The sequence below is a fragment of the Haematobia irritans genome, chromosome 4, assembly GCF_050003625.1.
Source record: "Haematobia irritans isolate KBUSLIRL chromosome 4, ASM5000362v1, whole genome shotgun sequence".
Lineage (NCBI taxonomy): Eukaryota > Metazoa > Arthropoda > Insecta > Diptera > Muscidae > Haematobia > Haematobia irritans.
In genome coordinates this window covers 223,302,624-223,321,054 of record NC_134400.1, presented here as the reverse complement: position 1 = coordinate 223,321,054, position 18,431 = coordinate 223,302,624, and the positions used below count along the sequence as shown (strand labels likewise).

Below are 18,431 nucleotides of genomic sequence, written 5' to 3'. Positions count from 1 at the left end.
GGAAATAAACGCACGAAACGAAGATTTATAAAAAGGCAGAGCACTCGAAAATTCTAAAAAGCACCGAAGCACGGAAAAGTAAGTTTACGGTAAGCGCGCCAAAAGCGAACTGATAATTTAAATACATCTGTTTTCCTCAAGGCATAATAATTAAAGGTAAAGTCACGAGCAAGCGTGTGTACCCCCCCATGATATTAATAATGTCAAACTAAAATGGCAGATCACTCAAGTTTTGTTTGTATGTGTAGTGTTGTTGTGTTTGTGTATGTGTAGTGTTGTTGTATTGTTGAATGCATATATAAAACATCAACATTAGCTCCATTCGAGAACCCGATAATATTTGATAATTATTACAAATTTTTACTGGAAGTCGTTCGTTTACACCAAAACGCCAGCAAAAGAGAGCCGGAGAGAGACTACATTTGACAGTTATAAGATAGAGAAATTGCAAGTTTTTGCTAGAGATTTTTTTCCCAGTAAAATCTTGCAAACCATAGCGTACGTTGCCAGCTGGTTATTGATAAAAAACAAAGTACCAATACAATGTACATGTTCGGCAACTACGATTGGAAGTTAAATATACAGGATTCGTTTTTTGTTTTCAATGTTTTAGCAGCTGAAATTTTCAATGTGCAAATAGCTACTGGATAGCGTTCGTGTACTTTTCAGCAATTTTTTCAGCAAAGAGTATAAAATACACTCTTACTCTCTTGCTAGTTTTTACTGGAAAAGTACGCGAACAGACCTATTGTTGAATACTAAATGTAAACAAAGCCTTTGACAAGATGAATGTCGATATTAGTCAACTGATTGCATGACTTTACCTCTTTAATATGCCTTGTGTTTTCCTAGGTGTTTTTATGTGCGCATCGCAGACACGTGTCGATTTAGAAAACTATCTCTATGTTGCTGTCATCATCTCACCACACTATAAATCGAAAAAGTACGATAGTCATTTATGGGTACAATTTGTAATTGCTATCGCTAGATGAAAAAATAACAATCCTAACCTAAATACATGCAAACAGAAAAGAACTCAAATTCGTAGATCCTACTCAACGTAATAATTAAACTCAAGAAATTATTAAAAATTACTTATCTATCCTTGTATTAAAACAATATGCCTAAAAAGGATTCAGTACCAAATGAAAATGAAGACAACAAGGCGGCAGAAAAGAGTGCCGTAAGTGGGAAAAACGATGATTGTGCAAATAAGAACTTGGATCTTCAGAAGGCAGCACCCGAAAGCGGTACAGACAAAAAACAAGTGCCAGCCATTAATTTACCTTCAGATAACCGTAAGTAGCCGAATTCGACTTTAAAATAAGTAATACTACGAAGTATGGGTGTGGCTATTTCTATGGATGTAAAAAATGAGCCCTTAACCAACTTTTGTCCCAAAATGAATTATTGAACAAGTTACATTTTTATTTCCTTCTGGTGAATAATTAATCAACTTTGTCTAGGGGTGAAAGTATAATAAACCACCCCTAACTCTTTGTTTTTGATTGTTTAAAGGCAAACCCCCCAAGACAAATTGACAAGACTAAGGAAAAGGTAGATTTTAACTAGATTATTGCCTTAGATATTTTAACCAAAAAATGAAGAATTTAAAAGTTATATGCACTAACTTTGAAACAATAAGGAGTGGAATTTTGCTTTACCATATGCACGAAAAGAAGATATCTTTAAGTGTATACATAATCTCCGCTAAAATGTGGACGGAATTGTGAAAGTTTTAGATTGATTTTTAAATGCGAAGATATACAGAATACACATAAAACATTTTGGATCATGTTTTTTATGGTCTGAAGAGAAGACAAGAATTTTTAACTGAACATCTCAACATCAATGAGTTTTTACTCATGTAATTTAATATGCTTCCTGCTATCTAATAGCATCAGAATGATGCCATTGTATGTTCGAAAAAGAGCTGTATTAAAAGAAAAAGGTTTCCAACATAAATGGTGCAAATCTTGCAATTGTCTTGACTCAGTTTTGATTAAATATAAATTTATGGGACCGATTTCTAACTTGACGACACGCAAAATGGTCGCATCTATAATTTATCCAAAAATTATTGTTGACAAACCTTTACATCCTCACCGTGTGACCGTTTGGTTCGTTATATATAATATAAGTAAGATGTATTATATATATCAAAAGCTAATTTACAAACTAGCTGTGAACTACAGATTTTCGGTTACAGCGTGGAAGCTTATTGAATAATGTCTCCGGCAGCAATCAATATCTTTCTTTGAATGGAATCGAAAATACATTCTGTTACGTGTGGAGTACCCCATGGGTCCCTTACTTAGATCTACCTAGTTTTTTTTTTTCTTTTTGTAAATATTATCGCCATCTCATCTACTCTTTAATACTACATGTGTTGATGGTTTACAGGATCATATTAATCGTACTATTTATGGGAAATATAACTTTCTTTGTTGTCTATTATGAAGGCGTGAGATTTGGCCAATGAATAAAATTTAATTTTTCCCTTATATGCCGATTCCAATTCCTTAAAAATACCGTATCTTCCTCCTCAAAAGTGTAAATAATTTGCTTTCAACTTTTGTAGTGGGTTTAAAGAAAGATAATAACGCTTCAAGTGTTTTTAACATCCGGTTCTTCCGCTTCATTTCAGATATGTTCAACAGACCAGACATTTTAAAATATGTTTCCGATGTTGTGTCTGCCAATCGTGTATTTGCTTTTTGGTCAACACAACCTGTGCCTAAGCTTAATGAAGAGGTAACAACAAATGAATGTATTGAACCTGATAAGGATATTTCTGAAATAAGACCAGATCCTTATGCACTACCCGAAGGTTTCAAATGGGATACTTTGGATTTGAACAACACTAGCGATCTAACAGAGTTGTATACGTTGCTAAATGAGAACTATGTGGAAGATGACGATGCTATGTTTCGCTTTGATTATCAGCCAGAGTTTTTAAAATGGTCGTTGCAATCGCCGGGCTGGAAACGAGATTGGCATTTGGGAGTACGTGTTGTGAAATCTGGGCGCTTAGTAGGTTTTATTTCTGCTATTCCCAGTAATCTACGGGCCTACGAAAAAGTTATTAAGGTCGTGGAAATTAATTTTCTGTGTGTTCACAAGAAGCTACGCAGTAAACGTGTCGCACCCGTATTGATTCGTGAAATAACAAGGCGTGTTAATTTGACAGGTATTTTTCAAGCAGCATACACAGCCGGTGTAGTTTTACCAAAACCAGTAGCCATGTGCCGTTATTGGCATCGTTCCCTGAATCCAAAGAAATTAATAGAGGTGAGTTAAAGTTCTCAATTTTAGGCTGTATATTACATTGGATTACAATTTCATTTACTATACAGGTGAAATTCTCGCATTTAGCCCGAAATATGACAATGCAACGAACAATGAAATTGTTCAAATTACCCGATCAACCAAAAACAAAAGGCTATCGCCGCATTGAGCCAAAGGATATGGATAAAGCACTAAAACTTTTTGACGAATACATGAAGAAGTTTAATTTGTGTCCCGTTTTCAGCAAGGAGGAATTCCGTCATTGGTTTACACCTAAGGATGGCATTATTGATTGCTTTATCGTTGAGGATGACAAAGGAAATATCACAGATTTAACCAGCTTCTATTGCTTACCATCATCCGTTATGCATCACCCGGTGCACAAAACATTACGAGCTGCTTACTCATTCTATAATGTATCAACTAAGACTCCCTGGTTGGAGCTCATTAATGATGCTTTGATATCGGCAAAGAATATACAAATGGATGTATATAATGCACTAGATTTAATGGAGAATGACACATTCTTAAGACCTTTGAAATTTGGTCCAGGCGATGGCAATTTACACTACTATTTATACAATTGGAAGTGCCCGAGTATGAAACCAGAAGAAGTGGCATTAATACTCATGTAGACAGCACATTAAAACACATACACCCGCGGAGCAAAAAGGGTTCTCGCATGTAAAAATATGTATTTTTACCTTATTTCTGAATACTGCTTTTCCTGGATCCGCTTTGCATCAGCAATACGTTTTTGTACGGTAGTCTTAAAAATTGTAATACCAAGAAAACTCCACACAAAGTTTCATATATTTGTCAGCAGTAAAGCAGTAAAAACTAGTATTTATTGCAAATATATATAAATATTTTTTTAATTTTATTAAATGATCGCGCTTATTTTGGTTCCTTTTGCCAGACAAATTCTATAATTTTTTAGTTAATGTAAAAAAGCAACAAATGCATATATAAATTTCGATTTTTTTCTAATAAAGAGAAACATACAACATAACAAAATCGTAATCACATTAAAGCCCCACTAGTTCGAATGGAGATGGGGCGCTTAAATTCTCATTCGTACAATAACACTATTAGCCAAACGCACAATACGATTAAAATCAGTCTTTGAGTGTGCTCTCCAAAATTTACAACGATGCCACATAACGGCTGGGTAATTAGGACTTGATATGCCGTGAAATATGCGAGCAACATTTCTTCCGGTAAAATTATTTTCAGGGTACATATTTATAAGGGCAACAACATCAGATTCAATCTCACCATCGGAAACCTTTGATTCCTAAAAAAAGAACAAAATTATTCGTACTGTAGTCCACACCCACTAAAAGAAACGGCATCTCACCTCTATTTCTAATTTTAAATCCTTGGGATAATCATTGCGGAAGTAATCACGTATTATAGCTTTCAATTGGTCGGATCTGTCTTCGGAAAAATTTTCACTGCAACATGGCACATGACTGTTGTATGCCACCGAAGACAATCCCTGGAAAACATATTGCAACTGGGGAAAAAGTAGGAATGTCGTAAATTATTTATGATCTATTCCAATTATATTTACATACTTGTATCAATTGTGTCTGTTCTTGTTTCACACATCTATCATACAATATATCCAATGCATCATCTATCTCTTCAAGGGTAAAATCACCAGGAGCCTTTAAACGAAAACCCAAGTCGTAGAAGCTCACTGTTATGGGTGATCTTTTTGGATAGCCATTTACTGTTGAAAAGAAGGTTAAAATTAACAGATGTTTATCTAAAGGCATTATATACATACCTTGAACCCATTCTAAATTTTTTAATTGATATTTAACCACACCACTATTCCATCCAATTGCAGCTGCTATGTCCACAACGGAGAATTCTATGATATTGGCATCTTCTTTAAATTTTCCATTCTTTATCTCTAGAGCTATGGCCATGGCCAAAGGCGGACATTCCTTAGCAGCATGCCTTCAATACAAAATGAAATTTTAGTTTTTCTTTATTATAATTTTATATTTACTCACTTTAGATATTTGGGACCTCCATACGAAATAATTTTCGCATTTATGTAGGCCGAGCTAAGAACGTTCAGACACCAACGGCTATCAAGCTCCATGTAACACAATAATGTAGATATATTCTCAGCAGGTATATCCAAAGCTTCTACTGTTTGTTCAATGGAGAAGCCAATTTCATGACCAGGACAAATATGCTGGCGATGTTGTGTCACCATATCACTACAATGTATGTTTCCAAAATTGGAAGCGTCAGTTTCAGCTTCATGTTGTATTGTAGACGATTTGGATGTTGTAGCAGTGGATTTTAAATGGATCCCACTAAAATTTGGTTGTTATATAATTCAATCAATTGCTGTCATACGCCACAACACCCATACTTACTCTTTCAAATTCTTATCACAAGAGCATGGTACAAAAATCCTCTGCAAAAGTTTTCGTATCACATGTCGATCCAAAGAATTGGCGTAGATATGGCGTCTTAGCTCATTTTTATCACCTCCATTTGCATCCAGAAATAAGTGACAATGGGATATTTTATTATCGCGACCCGCACGACCAACCTCTTGAACGTAACTCTCGAAATTTCGAGGCATATTGTAATGAATAACGGCCCGTATATCGGGCTTATTGATACCCATACCGAAAGCTATTGTGGCTACAACAATGCGCAATTCATTACTCATGAAAGCATTTTGAATGGTACGCCGCCGTGATGCTGCCATTCCAGCATGGTAAGGTTCTGCATGCCAGTTAATACGTTTACGTTTCTTTTTCGCATTTTCTGGTTCAATGGTTTTGCGATCTTGCAGACAAGTGCGCAAAAATCCTGCAATACGTTCACACTCATCTCGACGCGTGCAATATACTATGATCGATTGACAACTTTCGAATCGTTTACTCAAAAGTAATTGCAGTAGGCCAGCGTCTTTGTTTTCATCTTTTGATACAGACAGTATTAAATTATCTGGAAGTGGAATATCACTAATAATACCTCGTTCTCCATCTGTAATGCCTAAATGGTTTATTATGCTTAATCGTGTTGGCAAAGTGGCTGTGGCTGTTAATCCCAATACGCAGTTAACGCCCAAATTTTTCTTTAACACTTTACAAATCATTAGATAACTAGGGCGAAAGTTATGACTCCATTGGGAAACACAGTGAGCTTCGTCGATACATGCAAAAGCTATGGGTGGTAGTTGCCGCAATATAGAACCAAATCCGGTGGAACGTTCACCAGATACCACAGCTTCCGGGGATACCAACAATACATCAATTTCGCCATCCGCGATCATTTGCATTATTTTAAGTCTTTGCTGTGGAGTTTGATTTGTGTGCAAACAGTGAGCCCTTAAAAAGTGAGGTACGCCTGTAACTTGATCTTCCATTAAAGATACTAGTGGGGATATAACCAATGTAATGGCTTTTCTCTGACGTGAAAATATATAGGCAGGAAGTTGATAACACAGAGATTTTCCACTTCCTGTGGATAATGTCACAAGGGTAGACATGCCCGAAAGTATACGCATAACAGCACGATCTTGTCCTTTGCGAAAACTTGTATGACCAAACATTCGTAATGTTTCTAATACTTCCGGTGTTACTTCCTTGACGCTCCCATCAGAATTAAGATTATAGATTGGTTCCACACTACCAAATTTAGAAGAAGCATTACGAGTTGATGTTGTATCAGCAGCATCTAAACCTGCAGCTTTGAGAAATGATTCTGGTATTTTATGACCTACGTATTGCTTAATGGGTGATTTTTTTGATTCGTCTGTAGCGGTGTCGATATCAAAACCTTCCAATTCATCATCTGTTTCCATAAGAATATCTTCTTCATTTGGAATATTGTTTAATTCGTCATCTTCGCTATTACTTGTGTCCTCAGAATCTTGACTTTCCTGGATAGTTTTAAATTGAAATACAAATATCGTTTAATGCTTAAATATACATTCGAACTTCTTTTTTTTTCAATACTTTAAGAAGCCCTATATGCGCAGGCATAAAATTTTGATATAAAAAATAAAAGGAAAACAAAGACAAGACGCATTAAATTTTCTCTGTGATCGTAAAGAATCAAAAGTGTTGATATTGTTACAAAGAAGACCAAAAAACAAAAAAAACCGAATATAATGAAAGGAATTACCTAGTGTGGTTTAGAGCTCGACCGAATTTTAAAGCGTATTTTAGAGCTGAACGAAGCCGATGTTCAGCAAAAAAGCAATGGACCGAATACGATTATTTTCCTAACATTTCTAATTAAAGAAGTTGGGAGTATTTTCGTTCATTATTAACACATTTTTTTGAACAAAGGCATAGAAAACATCAATAAAAGTTATTCAGTCCAAGTCTTATTATATTCTTTTAGAACTTGCTGACTTTTTAGTATTCAATATTCTGTACTTGATATTATAATGACAAAAGAAAGGAAAAATGTTGAAAAGGAGAACTCTTCCAATATTCAGATATATTACGTTACAGTGGCAGCCCTATTTATTTTCATGTTCACTTAGACTATTCAGTCCATTAACTAAAAGTACCTTTACATATGGACACTTCTAGTTTTATAGCTCATTCACATTAGGCTCGCAATCTACTAAAAGTGGATTTGAAATCCCATTTTTATAAGGCAACTGACAGTTGAAATCTAGTTAAAGCAGATTTTGAATGAGTACACACTAAAAATTTTTTTCTGATTCAATCACGAAATTAATTGATCCAATTAATTTTTAATTGAAATGTCTTCAATCACAGAAATGATAGTATCAATTAAAAAATTAATTGAAGGTCAATTAAAAATTTAATTGATCCAATTAAAAAATTAATTGATACTATTATTTTTGTGATTGATTTTCGTTTCAATTAAAAAATTTGTTGAATCAATTAAATTTTTAATTGAATATTTTTTAAAACTCAATTAAAATTTTAATTGGAAAAATTTTCGTGAAATTTTTTTGTGTGTAATGTGTATGAGGTTTTAACCAGAATCCGGAGCGGAGCGGAGCAAGCCCTTTTTTTGCCGGAGCGGGAGCGACATTTCTAAAATCCGGAGCGGAGCGGGTTCCAAATGAAAAACCGCTCCGCTCCGAATAAAATATTACTTGAATGAAATGTGTAACTTTGAAATTACACTGTGTAGGTAATTTCAAATTTAGCTAGTACTTAGCGTAGTGTGAGTAAACGTTTAAAATGTACGATATGTATTTTTGTACGTACGTACATTGGGGAAAACACAACGTGTTTTTTAGTAATTGTTTTCAAAAACGGCAAATGTCAAAATATATATCTAGTATGTGTTGTAAAAGTAACAACAGTACTTTCGATCAATTTCATCCCGTATTACTACAAAGATGTTTGTAATGAACGTCAAATAAATGCAATTAAACGATCTTATTTATATTTAATTTTTTAGTTTTCTACACTGAAAAAAATATTGTCGTGAAGTCAAAGATTCCATGTCCTTAGAATAAGAATGCAAATTTTGCTTAACATGGAAGACGCATTTCTCTAAAATAAAGTTTTTTATACCCATCACCATAGAATGGTGACGGGGGTATAATAAGTTTGTCATTCCGTTTGTAACACATCGAAATATCGATTTCCGACTATATAAAGTATATATATATTCTTGATCAGGGAGAAATTCTAAGACGATATAACGATGTCCGTCTGTCTGTCTGTCTGTTGTAATCACGCTACAGTCTTCAATAATGAAGCAATCGTGCTGAAATTTTGCACAACCTCGTCTTTTGTCTGCAGGCAGGTCAAGTTCGAAGATGGGTTGTATCGGTCCAGGTTTTGATATAGTCCCCATATAAACCGACCTCCCGATTTGGGGTCTTGGGCTTATAGAAATCGTATTTTTTTTATCTAATTTGCCGAAATTTGAAATCTGGAGGTATTTTATGACCGTAAAGAGGTGTGCCAAAAATGGTGAGTATCGGTCCATGTTTTGGTATAGCCCCCATATAGACCGATCTCCCGATTTTACTTCTTGGGCTTATAGAAACCGCAGTTTTTATTCAATTTACCTGAAATTAGAAATCTAGAGGTATTGTAGGACCACAAATACGTGTGCCAAAAATTGTAAGTATCGGTCCATATTTTGGTATAGCCCCCATAGAGACCGATCTCCCGATTTTACTTCTTGGGCTTATAGAAACCACAGTTTTTATTCAATTTACCTGAAATGGGAAATCTAGAGGTATTGTAGGACCACAAATACGTGTGCCAAAAATTGTGAGTATCGGTCCATGTTTTGGTATGGTCCCCATATAAAACGACCTCCCGATTTGGGGTCTTGGGCTTATAGAAAGCGTATTTTTTATCCAATTTGTCTGAAATTGGAAATCTAGGGGTATTTTCGGACCATAAAGAGGTGTGCTGAAAATGGTGAGTATCGGTCCATATTTTGGTATAGCCCCCATATAGACCGATTTCCCGATTTTACTTCTTGGGCTTCTAGAATCCGAAGTTTTTATCCTATTTGCCTGAAATTGGAAATCTAGAGGTATTTTCGGGTCATAAAGAGGTGTGCCGAAAATAGGGAGTAGCGGTCCATGTTTTAGTATAGCCCCCATAATAACGATCTCCCGATTTAACTCCTTGGGTTTCTAGAAACCGTAATTTTTATCTGATTTGCCTGAAATTGTAAATATTCTGGTATTTTAGGCTCGGTCCATTTGGTAATGCCTCCATATAGACCGACTTCACTTGAATTGCTTGAAACTCAATGTAAAATTTACAGATTTTACTTCTACATATTTAAGATTTCAAATCAAGACGTTATTTTATAATTTTCTTGCACACTTACAAGAGATGTTAATGATTCCTCTAAAACTCAAACAAAAATGGTTCTTATAAATCCAGAATCTGATATAGTCCTCATAGGTGAAATCTTTAAATTTATCTTCGGGAAGTGTCCTCAAGTCCTCAAGCCCTCCTAAAATTTCAAAGGAAACCCTAATATTGGGTCCTGGTGGTGGGTATTTAAGGTTCGGCCCGGCCGAATTTAGTGCTGTATATACTTGTTTTCTTGTCCAAAAGCAATAAACTTTTGAATGAAGTTGTAATGTCCTTATAATTAAGTGATTTTACTTAAAAATGTGTATCATAACATGAAAGATAAAATTTTTGAGGTAAGGTCAACGTGACTTTAATAATTAAGAAAAATTCTTTAAAATTAATAAAATTGTCTTTAAATTTGTTTCCTTTTTGCATCTTGCCTACAAAGCAAAAAATCGTAAAAAAATAAGACATGTTTTTCAACACTTTATTTTAAAGACGCTTTTTACTTGAAACATAGCATAATTTCTACTGGAAGTCTTAATATGAAAAAAAAAAAATAACTCGTTAACTCGTTTTTAAAGGATTTTGATAACAACTGACGAAAAAATCTAAAAAAATGAAAAATTAACATATGCTTCCTAGAATGCTTCCTTTAATGAAGTCAAAATGGATTTAATATTTCTGAAAAAATCTTCAAAATTAATAAAATATTTCAACACATTGTTTTAAAGTCATTATACCCTAAACCACATAGTGGTTAGGGTATAACAAGTTTGATCTGCCAAAAAATGTGCCTACAAGAAATATTGATTTTAGACCCCATAAAATATATACCGATCGACTCAGAATAACCTCCTGAGTCGATCTAGCGCTTGGCGTCCATCCGTCCGTATGTCCATGTATTTGTTGTTCACAGGATTTCGGTCGCAATTATTAACCGATTTTGATGAAATTTGGTACATGGAGTTTTTTTGGGCACAAGGACGTACGTTATTGAATTTGGAAGAAATCGGATCAAATTTAGATATAGCTCCCATATATATGTATTGCCCGATTTCGACAAATGGGGTCACGTTGCACTTTTTTTACTAACCGATCGTCGTCAAATTTAGCACAAAATAATCTTCTGTATCACCCTTTAAGTCTGAAAATTTCATCGAAATCGGTTCAGATTTAGATATAGGTCCCATATATATGTATCGCCGGTTTTGTCAAATTAGGTCATAAAACCCTTATTTATCAACCCATCTTACTTAAAGTTGGCGAAATGTAATCTTCTATAGCACTAACTATATGTGCAAAAAATCATCGAAATCGGTTCAAATTTAGCTATAGCTCCCATATATGTACCGCCCGATTTTTTCTAAATAAAATAAAACTCAATTGAACAAATAATACAATGTTTGTACTATAATTTTCTCGAAGAGGAGCGGAGCGGAGCGGTTTTTTTTTCTCCGGAGCGGGAGCAGAGCGGAGCGAAAAAAATGGACCGCTCCGGATCCCTGGTTTTAACCACTGAAATTGCTAGATTATTTTCTTCTGTAGAACGAACCAAATTGTTGGAAAAACGTAGCATAGTAGACTCCATAATATATAAATCTATTTCATTTTCAGTTTCTACTCTTTTATTATTTTTACTCAATTTTATTGGGCATATGGTCATGTTTTTCCATATGGAGGACTTTAAGGTTTGTTAATATTTTTTTATTTGGGCGTTTTAATTCAAATGCAACATTGGAACATTCCATATGAAATAAATAAAGAAAGGTTCAGCTTCGGTTAAGTAGCCTCCTGAAGGCCGAACATCGATTTTTGGCCGAAGTCGATTCTTCGGTCGAGCTCTAGTGTATTTTGCCAGAACAAACAGTTTTTGAATTTGTATTTTTTCGTTTTAAGAAATTCAGCTTGTTCTGGAACACAAATAGTTTAAAGAGAATTTTACGTGAAAAAAATGTAGCAAGAGTAACTAGAATCTCCGTGCAATATTGGTGATGATTTTGATTTATCCGGCGAGGAGAACGACGAAATGAAGAAGGCCTATCACAAAAATGCTTTAAGCATTAGGATATATAACAAATATGAAATGATAACGTTGAAACTTGGTAATACCGCACGTAGAATTCATTGAAATTTAAATCCACATTTCAATTCGTAAAGCTGTCTTATCAGTGCAAAGAAAACTGTTGCTTCTTTTAGTGTAATTGGTGTGTTCAGAGATATTTCTACCTAAGATATTTTGAATGATTTTAAAATATCCTGAAAGTTTTTTTTTTTGAAGAAATGATTTCTGTACATACCCTTTCAATTTGATCAGCTTTGAGTTCCGCTGATTGGTAAATGGCGGCATTTGCTGCCTGGGGCAATTTCGATATATTTCTGCTATGTACTGCCAAGGCCGATTGGCTGGCCATTTTCTCAGCCTCTTCCAAGGTAGGGAAAGGAGAAGGATCTTCTTCCAATTGTGCTGTCAATGGCAAAAGAGAATCCCCTTTGACTTTACAGTTTTGGGCAAAATGGCCAGCTTGACCACAGGTAAAACATTTCAAGGTACCACCATCGCAACCGCGCATATCCATATCGGGCCCCGTCAGAGCTGCAACACGTTTCTTATCTTTCCACATTTTTTTCTTATATTTCGAATAGTTGATAGTCTTTCTACCTCGCACAAATGTTTTCTTTTGTATATTAATTGTAACAAAGTTTTCATTCAGTTTTCCACTTGCTATTTTCTCTTCCAATTTACGTCTTGCAGCGGCTCTTTTCTCGTCCATTGCTGTGATGGGTATTGGTTTTGCTCCACCGATGGGGGCTATTTTATTAATATACTCCTCAGCTAATTTATCTGCTTTATCCAAATCTGCTAGTTTTATTCGAGGCACTGATGTTATATCGCCACTTTCCAATGCAAGAGCATATTTAAGGTCTTCTGGATTCAAAGGTACTTCCTCTTTTTCTTCATCCAATGGTTCTTGCAATTTTGTTGCTCTCTTTGAAGATCTTGTTGCCTTAACTGCTACCATTGCTTTCTCTTCGGAGGTTGACTTCTTGTTTCTTTTTTTCGTTTTTTCGACATTTGGTTCCATGATATTTTCTTCGCCATTTTGCAAATTTTCTGGTAAATTCTTTAACATCTGCTTTGTCTTTGCTGCAACTTTCGGCTTTGACGAAGCTCTTCTTTTAGCAACAGCCTTTTTCCTTTTAGCAATTTTTGGTTGCTCATAGTCTGCATCCTCTTCCTCCCGAGCATCTGCATAAATATCTTCATCTTCTACAATTTCGCTTGACCTGATGGGATTGTTATCTTTCTCCGAAATTTCTAAATTAGATTCTATTTTACCGGAAGTAGTCGTTTCGACTTTAGGAGACGTTGAAAGGATCATCCTCCTTCGTTTTGAAATGTGGCGATATTCTTGAGATCCATTTTCTTCTTCGCTATCGTCTACCATTGAATCGGATGTATCGGAATCTTTTCTCTTTGTAACTCGTTTGCTTGATTTTTTCTCCAATGTTGTTTCCTGAATTTCGTTGGAATTTGTACTGTTGCCCTGAGATTCACTTGTATGTATGATTTCGTTGTTTTGGTCTTTGTCATTGGTTGTTATAGAATGACTTTCATTCAAGGGAACAATTTCGTTCTTTCTGTTCACATCATTTTCTTGCAGTCTGCTTAAGTCTATATTAGACAGACCATATGTGTTTTTTCGGGGAATACTGATATGTGATTGATCTTGGTCACTTTTCGTCGAACTTTTGTGGGCTGTGGTGACGATCCCATTCTGTAATGCATTTCTATCCAACCATCCCTCATCGACAACCGTTTTAACAGAAGTCTCTTTAGTTTTGACGACTGTTAAAAGTGGATTGGATTTAATGGCGGATGCCGCTTGTTGTTCTTTAGCTTTTTGCAGTAAAATCGTTTCTAGGTCTGGCAGAACATCTTTCGCACTCGTAGTCAGAGACGAATTAATTTTGCTTTGATTACTTGATGAATTATCTATAGTTGACTTTGATACCGACTTCCTTGGATTCCTTTTCGAAAACGATGAGTTTTGGAAAAGCTTTTCACTAAAATTTGTCTTCAGGCTGCGGCGGGCTTCTACTTTCGCTTCTTTTATTACAGGTTTCATCGACACCTTCGCTCCCCAAGCATTTTTATTCAATTCCAATTCTTCTACAGCATCGAATTCTTTTAAAACACGACTATTGCCACTTTTAGTACCAGTTGCGCTGAAAACAGCTGTTTCCTCTGGCAATTCATGAACATTAGAAAATGCAAACGTGTTCTCATCTTGATTTGTGGTTCCTTTATCTTGAGCTGCCACCAAACTACTTATATCTAGAGGCAATTTTGGACCACCATTTATGCTGTCTTCTGTTAGACTTATATCGAGTTCATCGTCCCTCTGAGAAAGCTGGGACATTTCTAGAACATCAAATCCATCATCGGATAGCACGTCATTAAGCGTATCTTCAAGAAATGAAGTTTTTAGTTTGTAATACATCTTGTAGGAATCCCTTATATCCTGAGACGCTTCACGGATGTCATACTTTGAAGGCACACGACCATGTTTTTTTTTGAAGTCCTTTTCCCACATCTTCACACGCAATTTGTATTTTTGGTATTTTTGTTTAAACACAGGATCTTCCATGGTGGAACCAGAAACTAAAAAGCCCCAAAATATGAAGTTATATTAAAGATGGATAGCGAAACATCAAATGTTATGACTATTTCGCGCTTTTTTAATTATATGCGCAGTATGCATTTATCAGGTAGTGTATTAGAGTATTACAATCAGCTGTAAATAATCGATAGTTTCTTATTGCCGATAATTCTTAGCGTTCGATCACACTGTAAGATTTTTTACAAACACAGATATATCGAACGGACAAACTTATATATAATGTGTTTCGTCGTAAAATCTTGCATCATTTCTGTAATTATTCGCATATTTAGGTTTGCTAAATAGTCATTCGCGATTTTCATTTTATAGGATTATGACAAGGCATATTAATTAAAGGTAAAGTCATGCAATCAGGTGACTAATATCGGCATTCATCTTGTCAAAGTCTTTGTTTACGTTTAGTAGGTTTGTTTACATTGTTTGTGTACATAAATATTGCTTTTATTTACATTGTGTTGTTTGTATGGGCTTAGTTTTATGAAACTTTTCGCCTACGTGTTAGAAACTGGGGAGAAAAATAAGTCCAAACGTTCAACAATACAACAACACTACACATACATAAAATATCAACTTAAGTGACCTGTCATTTCAGTTTGACGTTCTAAATATCATGGGGTGTACACACGTTTCCTCGTGACTTTACCTTTAATTAATATGCCTTGGGATTATGATTATACGGAATTATTACTAATGGTCTTATTGATGTATGACTGCCACTACCTGAACTGGACTTCATTATTCCCATAAGAAATGCATTGCTATTTATGCTAACGAAATTTTCGGTAGCGTTCATTTTCGTAAGCTGGTACGCACCTCTAATGAAAATAACAGGGTTGTCAAAAGCATATTTTGGCAGCAAACATTTACCCCCGTATTCATAAAAGTTTACGTACACTTTAAACCTTCTATTACCATACAAATTCATTCGATAAACTGTCAGTAAATTATTATATGGGTATTAATTTATTACAATCATTGTGTGCGTAAAAGATTTAAAAGGTCTGTAAATAATAAACAATTTATTTGAGGAATATTTGGAACATATATTAACAATTTTTAAAAGCGATTAGCTGGTTTAAAATTTGTGTACACAGCCCTGGTTTTTTGTTGTAGTCTTAAATAAATTTTTGCTACCGAAAATTTCGCTAGAGGTGCATACCGGCCTTTAGGGCTGTTTTCTTTTTGCACTGGATACCCTAAGCAGTCACGTACTTAAAGAAAACAGAGTACTCGTTTATCCAGGACATCTCCAAAAAATATGCAACACTGTCATCAGCTGTTTAAAAACAATCACAGAAAACAAGTGAAATCTTAAATTTTTAATGTATGAAATGCTCAAATAGTTATAAATATGTACAGCTGCGATTATTCATCACACTGTATCACTTTGAATTTCATGATATTCGATAAATTAGTCACAATAAACTGCTATTGTGAATCTAAAAAGCGTCACTTTATCAAAATGCAACCTGGTAACACCGACTCGACTTGCACTGATGAGATGTTCTGGATAGAACGCCAGTGCAACGATATTCTGGATAGTCCATACAAATTCTGCATTCAGTGTTAAAAGAAAACAGCCCTATTATCAGTTTTATTATTAACGGATGTTATCATATTTTATTTTGTTTTTATGGTTGGTGAACCATCCATATACGGTTTGAAAAATAAATTTTTTTTCAAAAAAATCGCGCGATTTTTTTGACAAAAATTTTTGCCTGCGGCACTTTCTTATTCCTACAATTAGACATATTACCCAGATCCTATCCATATCCGGTTTGAAAAGACAAAATGAAAAATTTTTTTCAAAAAAATCGCGCGATTAGTGATGTGGCTTTAGGAACAATCAGTTCATTCAAACCATAACCGGTTTTAAACCGGATCTGTTTTCATTCTACCCCGAAAACAACTATTTTCGAGTTGTACCTCATTTGAAAGGTCGTACCTTTAGCTTTCTAGTGATGTATATTTTAAAGTAATCGGTTCACCACAACCGGTTTTATTAACGATTATTTGCTTACACTTTAGGCTCGAATAACCGGTTGCGACCGCCAACCGGTTACTTTTTACTTCGATGTCAAATTTAATTCTCTATCGACCAAAAAAAAAAAATTTTACGAGGTATAGCTAAACTAGAGTTGCTCCATCGAAAATAAACTGGCTGATAGACGCTGCAATATGTAACTTGCTACTTAAAACTCAACATCATTCTTTTATTAATGCAAAAAATTATGTTAAATGTGATGAGATAAACCGAAAAATGTTATATTTATAAGATATTATAAATGTTTAATCAAATCAATAAATATCTACACAATCGTGTTTTACTTGACCACAATGATTCTTCTACAATTACCTTAAAATTCACTTTTTCTGATAGTTTGCAGGGGTTCTTATTGGCGTCCTTCGAAATTGATCTAAATAGGCACCTAATAATTGCACTGATGAGAAACTTTTTCGTAGTAACTTGGCGTGGTACAACTTCTCAATAGTGACGGCGCTTTTCCGCGTTTTTTTTTATGTCGTATATGATTGTTTTCAACGTAGTGGGGATTCTCAGAAGCGCCCCCAAATTCAAAAAATGTTGGCAGGGATGTTGCTGGAAACTTTTTATGTTTGAAGGAATGTAGCATCCAAAGATTTTAGTTTTCTGCAAAGAGATTTAAATTTATTGACTTGTAAAGTGTTGATTTAATTTTTCATATTGACTTACCAATTATTATAAACAATTTGAAGCAGTTCCAGTTAATTTTCCAACATTTTTCATCGATCAGCTTTTTAATGTTTTCAAGAACGTAGAGTCCATAATTTTAGTTTTCGGCAAAGGTATACATTTAGTGACTTCTTTAAAGTTTTATTTCATTTTTTATTTTCACTTACAATTTATTATAAACTATTTGGAGTAAATTCAGTTATTTGTCTAAAATTTTCCAGTTTTTTTATTTCTTCCAATTGACCACGAACTTTGTTGCACAAAGAAGTATTGAAAACCACATGGTTTTTTCGTTGCATTTTAGAGTAGTGTTTTGTCAAAGTTTTCTCATATTATCTTCAACGCCTTTTCAAAGATTTCTTCAAAATGTTGGCAAAGTAATTCGCAAACAATTTCAAAATGTATCGAAGATGGGCTGTTTCAAGTCAAGTTGAATTTATGTTGAAAATTATATTTACCCTCAAACTGAAAAGATCCAAAATTAAATTTTGTAATTTGCCGGTTTTAGTCGAAATTTTTTGTTCAACTATAAACTTTTGAATATTTAATTTGATTATAAATCATCTGGTGCATCAAAAATGTACAAATTGTGGATATAATAGGAAAAATGTATGAACGAATCTCAGAGATAATTTGTAAATTGCCCCTATTTTATTCGTTTATTCCTCATTTTGGGAACTGTCAGACTGCGTTTGACACCGATGGGTCATCCATTACTTAGTTATCTATGGTAATACGTCTTAAGGTAAGTACTATGTTCGCTTTTCGCGTTGAAATTTTCGTGGTTACTTTATTAAAACAGTTCAATATAAAGCAGACAAATTAACACAATTGATGCGTAGTTTCTTGTTCCTCTAGATTTCGGCAAGACTTTACAGGAATAAAGTGGTTTTCAACTCGAAAACCGAACATAGTACCTACCCTTACACACTATAAGTT

The 18,431-nt window shown here is 34.6% G+C and overlaps 2 protein-coding genes across 2 annotated transcripts; one reads left to right on the top strand and one right to left on the bottom strand.

Annotated features, from left to right (window-relative positions):
- The first annotated feature begins 963 nt into the window (after positions 1 to 963).
- Positions 964 to 4,305, top strand: Nmt (N-myristoyl transferase). The gene is made up of 3 exons (XM_075308221.1): positions 964 to 1,298; positions 2,648 to 3,291; positions 3,357 to 4,305. The coding sequence occupies exons 1-3, from the start codon at positions 1,121 to 1,123 to the stop codon at positions 3,921 to 3,923; spliced, it is 1,389 nt and encodes a 462-aa protein (XP_075164336.1). The 5' UTR covers positions 964 to 1,120; the 3' UTR covers positions 3,924 to 4,305.
- RecQ4 (RecQ4 helicase) lies at positions 4,118 to 14,847 on the bottom strand. The gene is made up of 7 exons (XM_075308220.1): positions 12,395 to 14,847; positions 5,691 to 7,210; positions 5,316 to 5,627; positions 5,084 to 5,259; positions 4,869 to 5,026; positions 4,649 to 4,807; positions 4,118 to 4,585 (listed from the first exon to the last, which is right to left on the bottom strand). Exons 1-7 carry the CDS (start codon positions 14,744 to 14,746, stop codon positions 4,352 to 4,354), a joined length of 4,911 nt encoding a protein of 1,636 aa, XP_075164335.1. The 5' UTR covers positions 14,747 to 14,847; the 3' UTR covers positions 4,118 to 4,351.
- Positions 14,848 to 18,431: the final 3,584 nt, after the last annotated feature.

Bases quoted from the DNA above. Each gene is read 5' to 3' on its own strand.
- Nmt (XM_075308221.1), top strand. From the start codon at position 1,121: ATGCCTAAAAAGGATTCAGTACCAAATGAAAATGAAGACAACAAGGCG. The intron at 1,299-2,647 runs GTAAGTAGCCGA...GCTTCATTTCAG, and splicing joins TAATTTACCTTCAGATAACC to ATATGTTCAACAGACCAGAC. The intron at 3,292-3,356 runs GTGAGTTAAAGT...TTTACTATACAG, and splicing joins ATCCAAAGAAATTAATAGAG to GTGAAATTCTCGCATTTAGC.
- RecQ4 (XM_075308220.1), bottom strand. From the start codon at position 14,746: ATGGAAGATCCTGTGTTTAAACAAAAATACCAAAAATACAAATTGCGT. The intron at 4,808-4,868 runs GTATGTAAATAT...CTTTTTCCCCAG, and splicing joins AACAGACACAATTGATACAA to TTGCAATATGTTTTCCAGGG. The intron at 4,586-4,648 runs GTGAGATGCCGT...TTCTTTTTTTAG, and splicing joins ATTTAAAATTAGAAATAGAG to GAATCAAAGGTTTCCGATGG.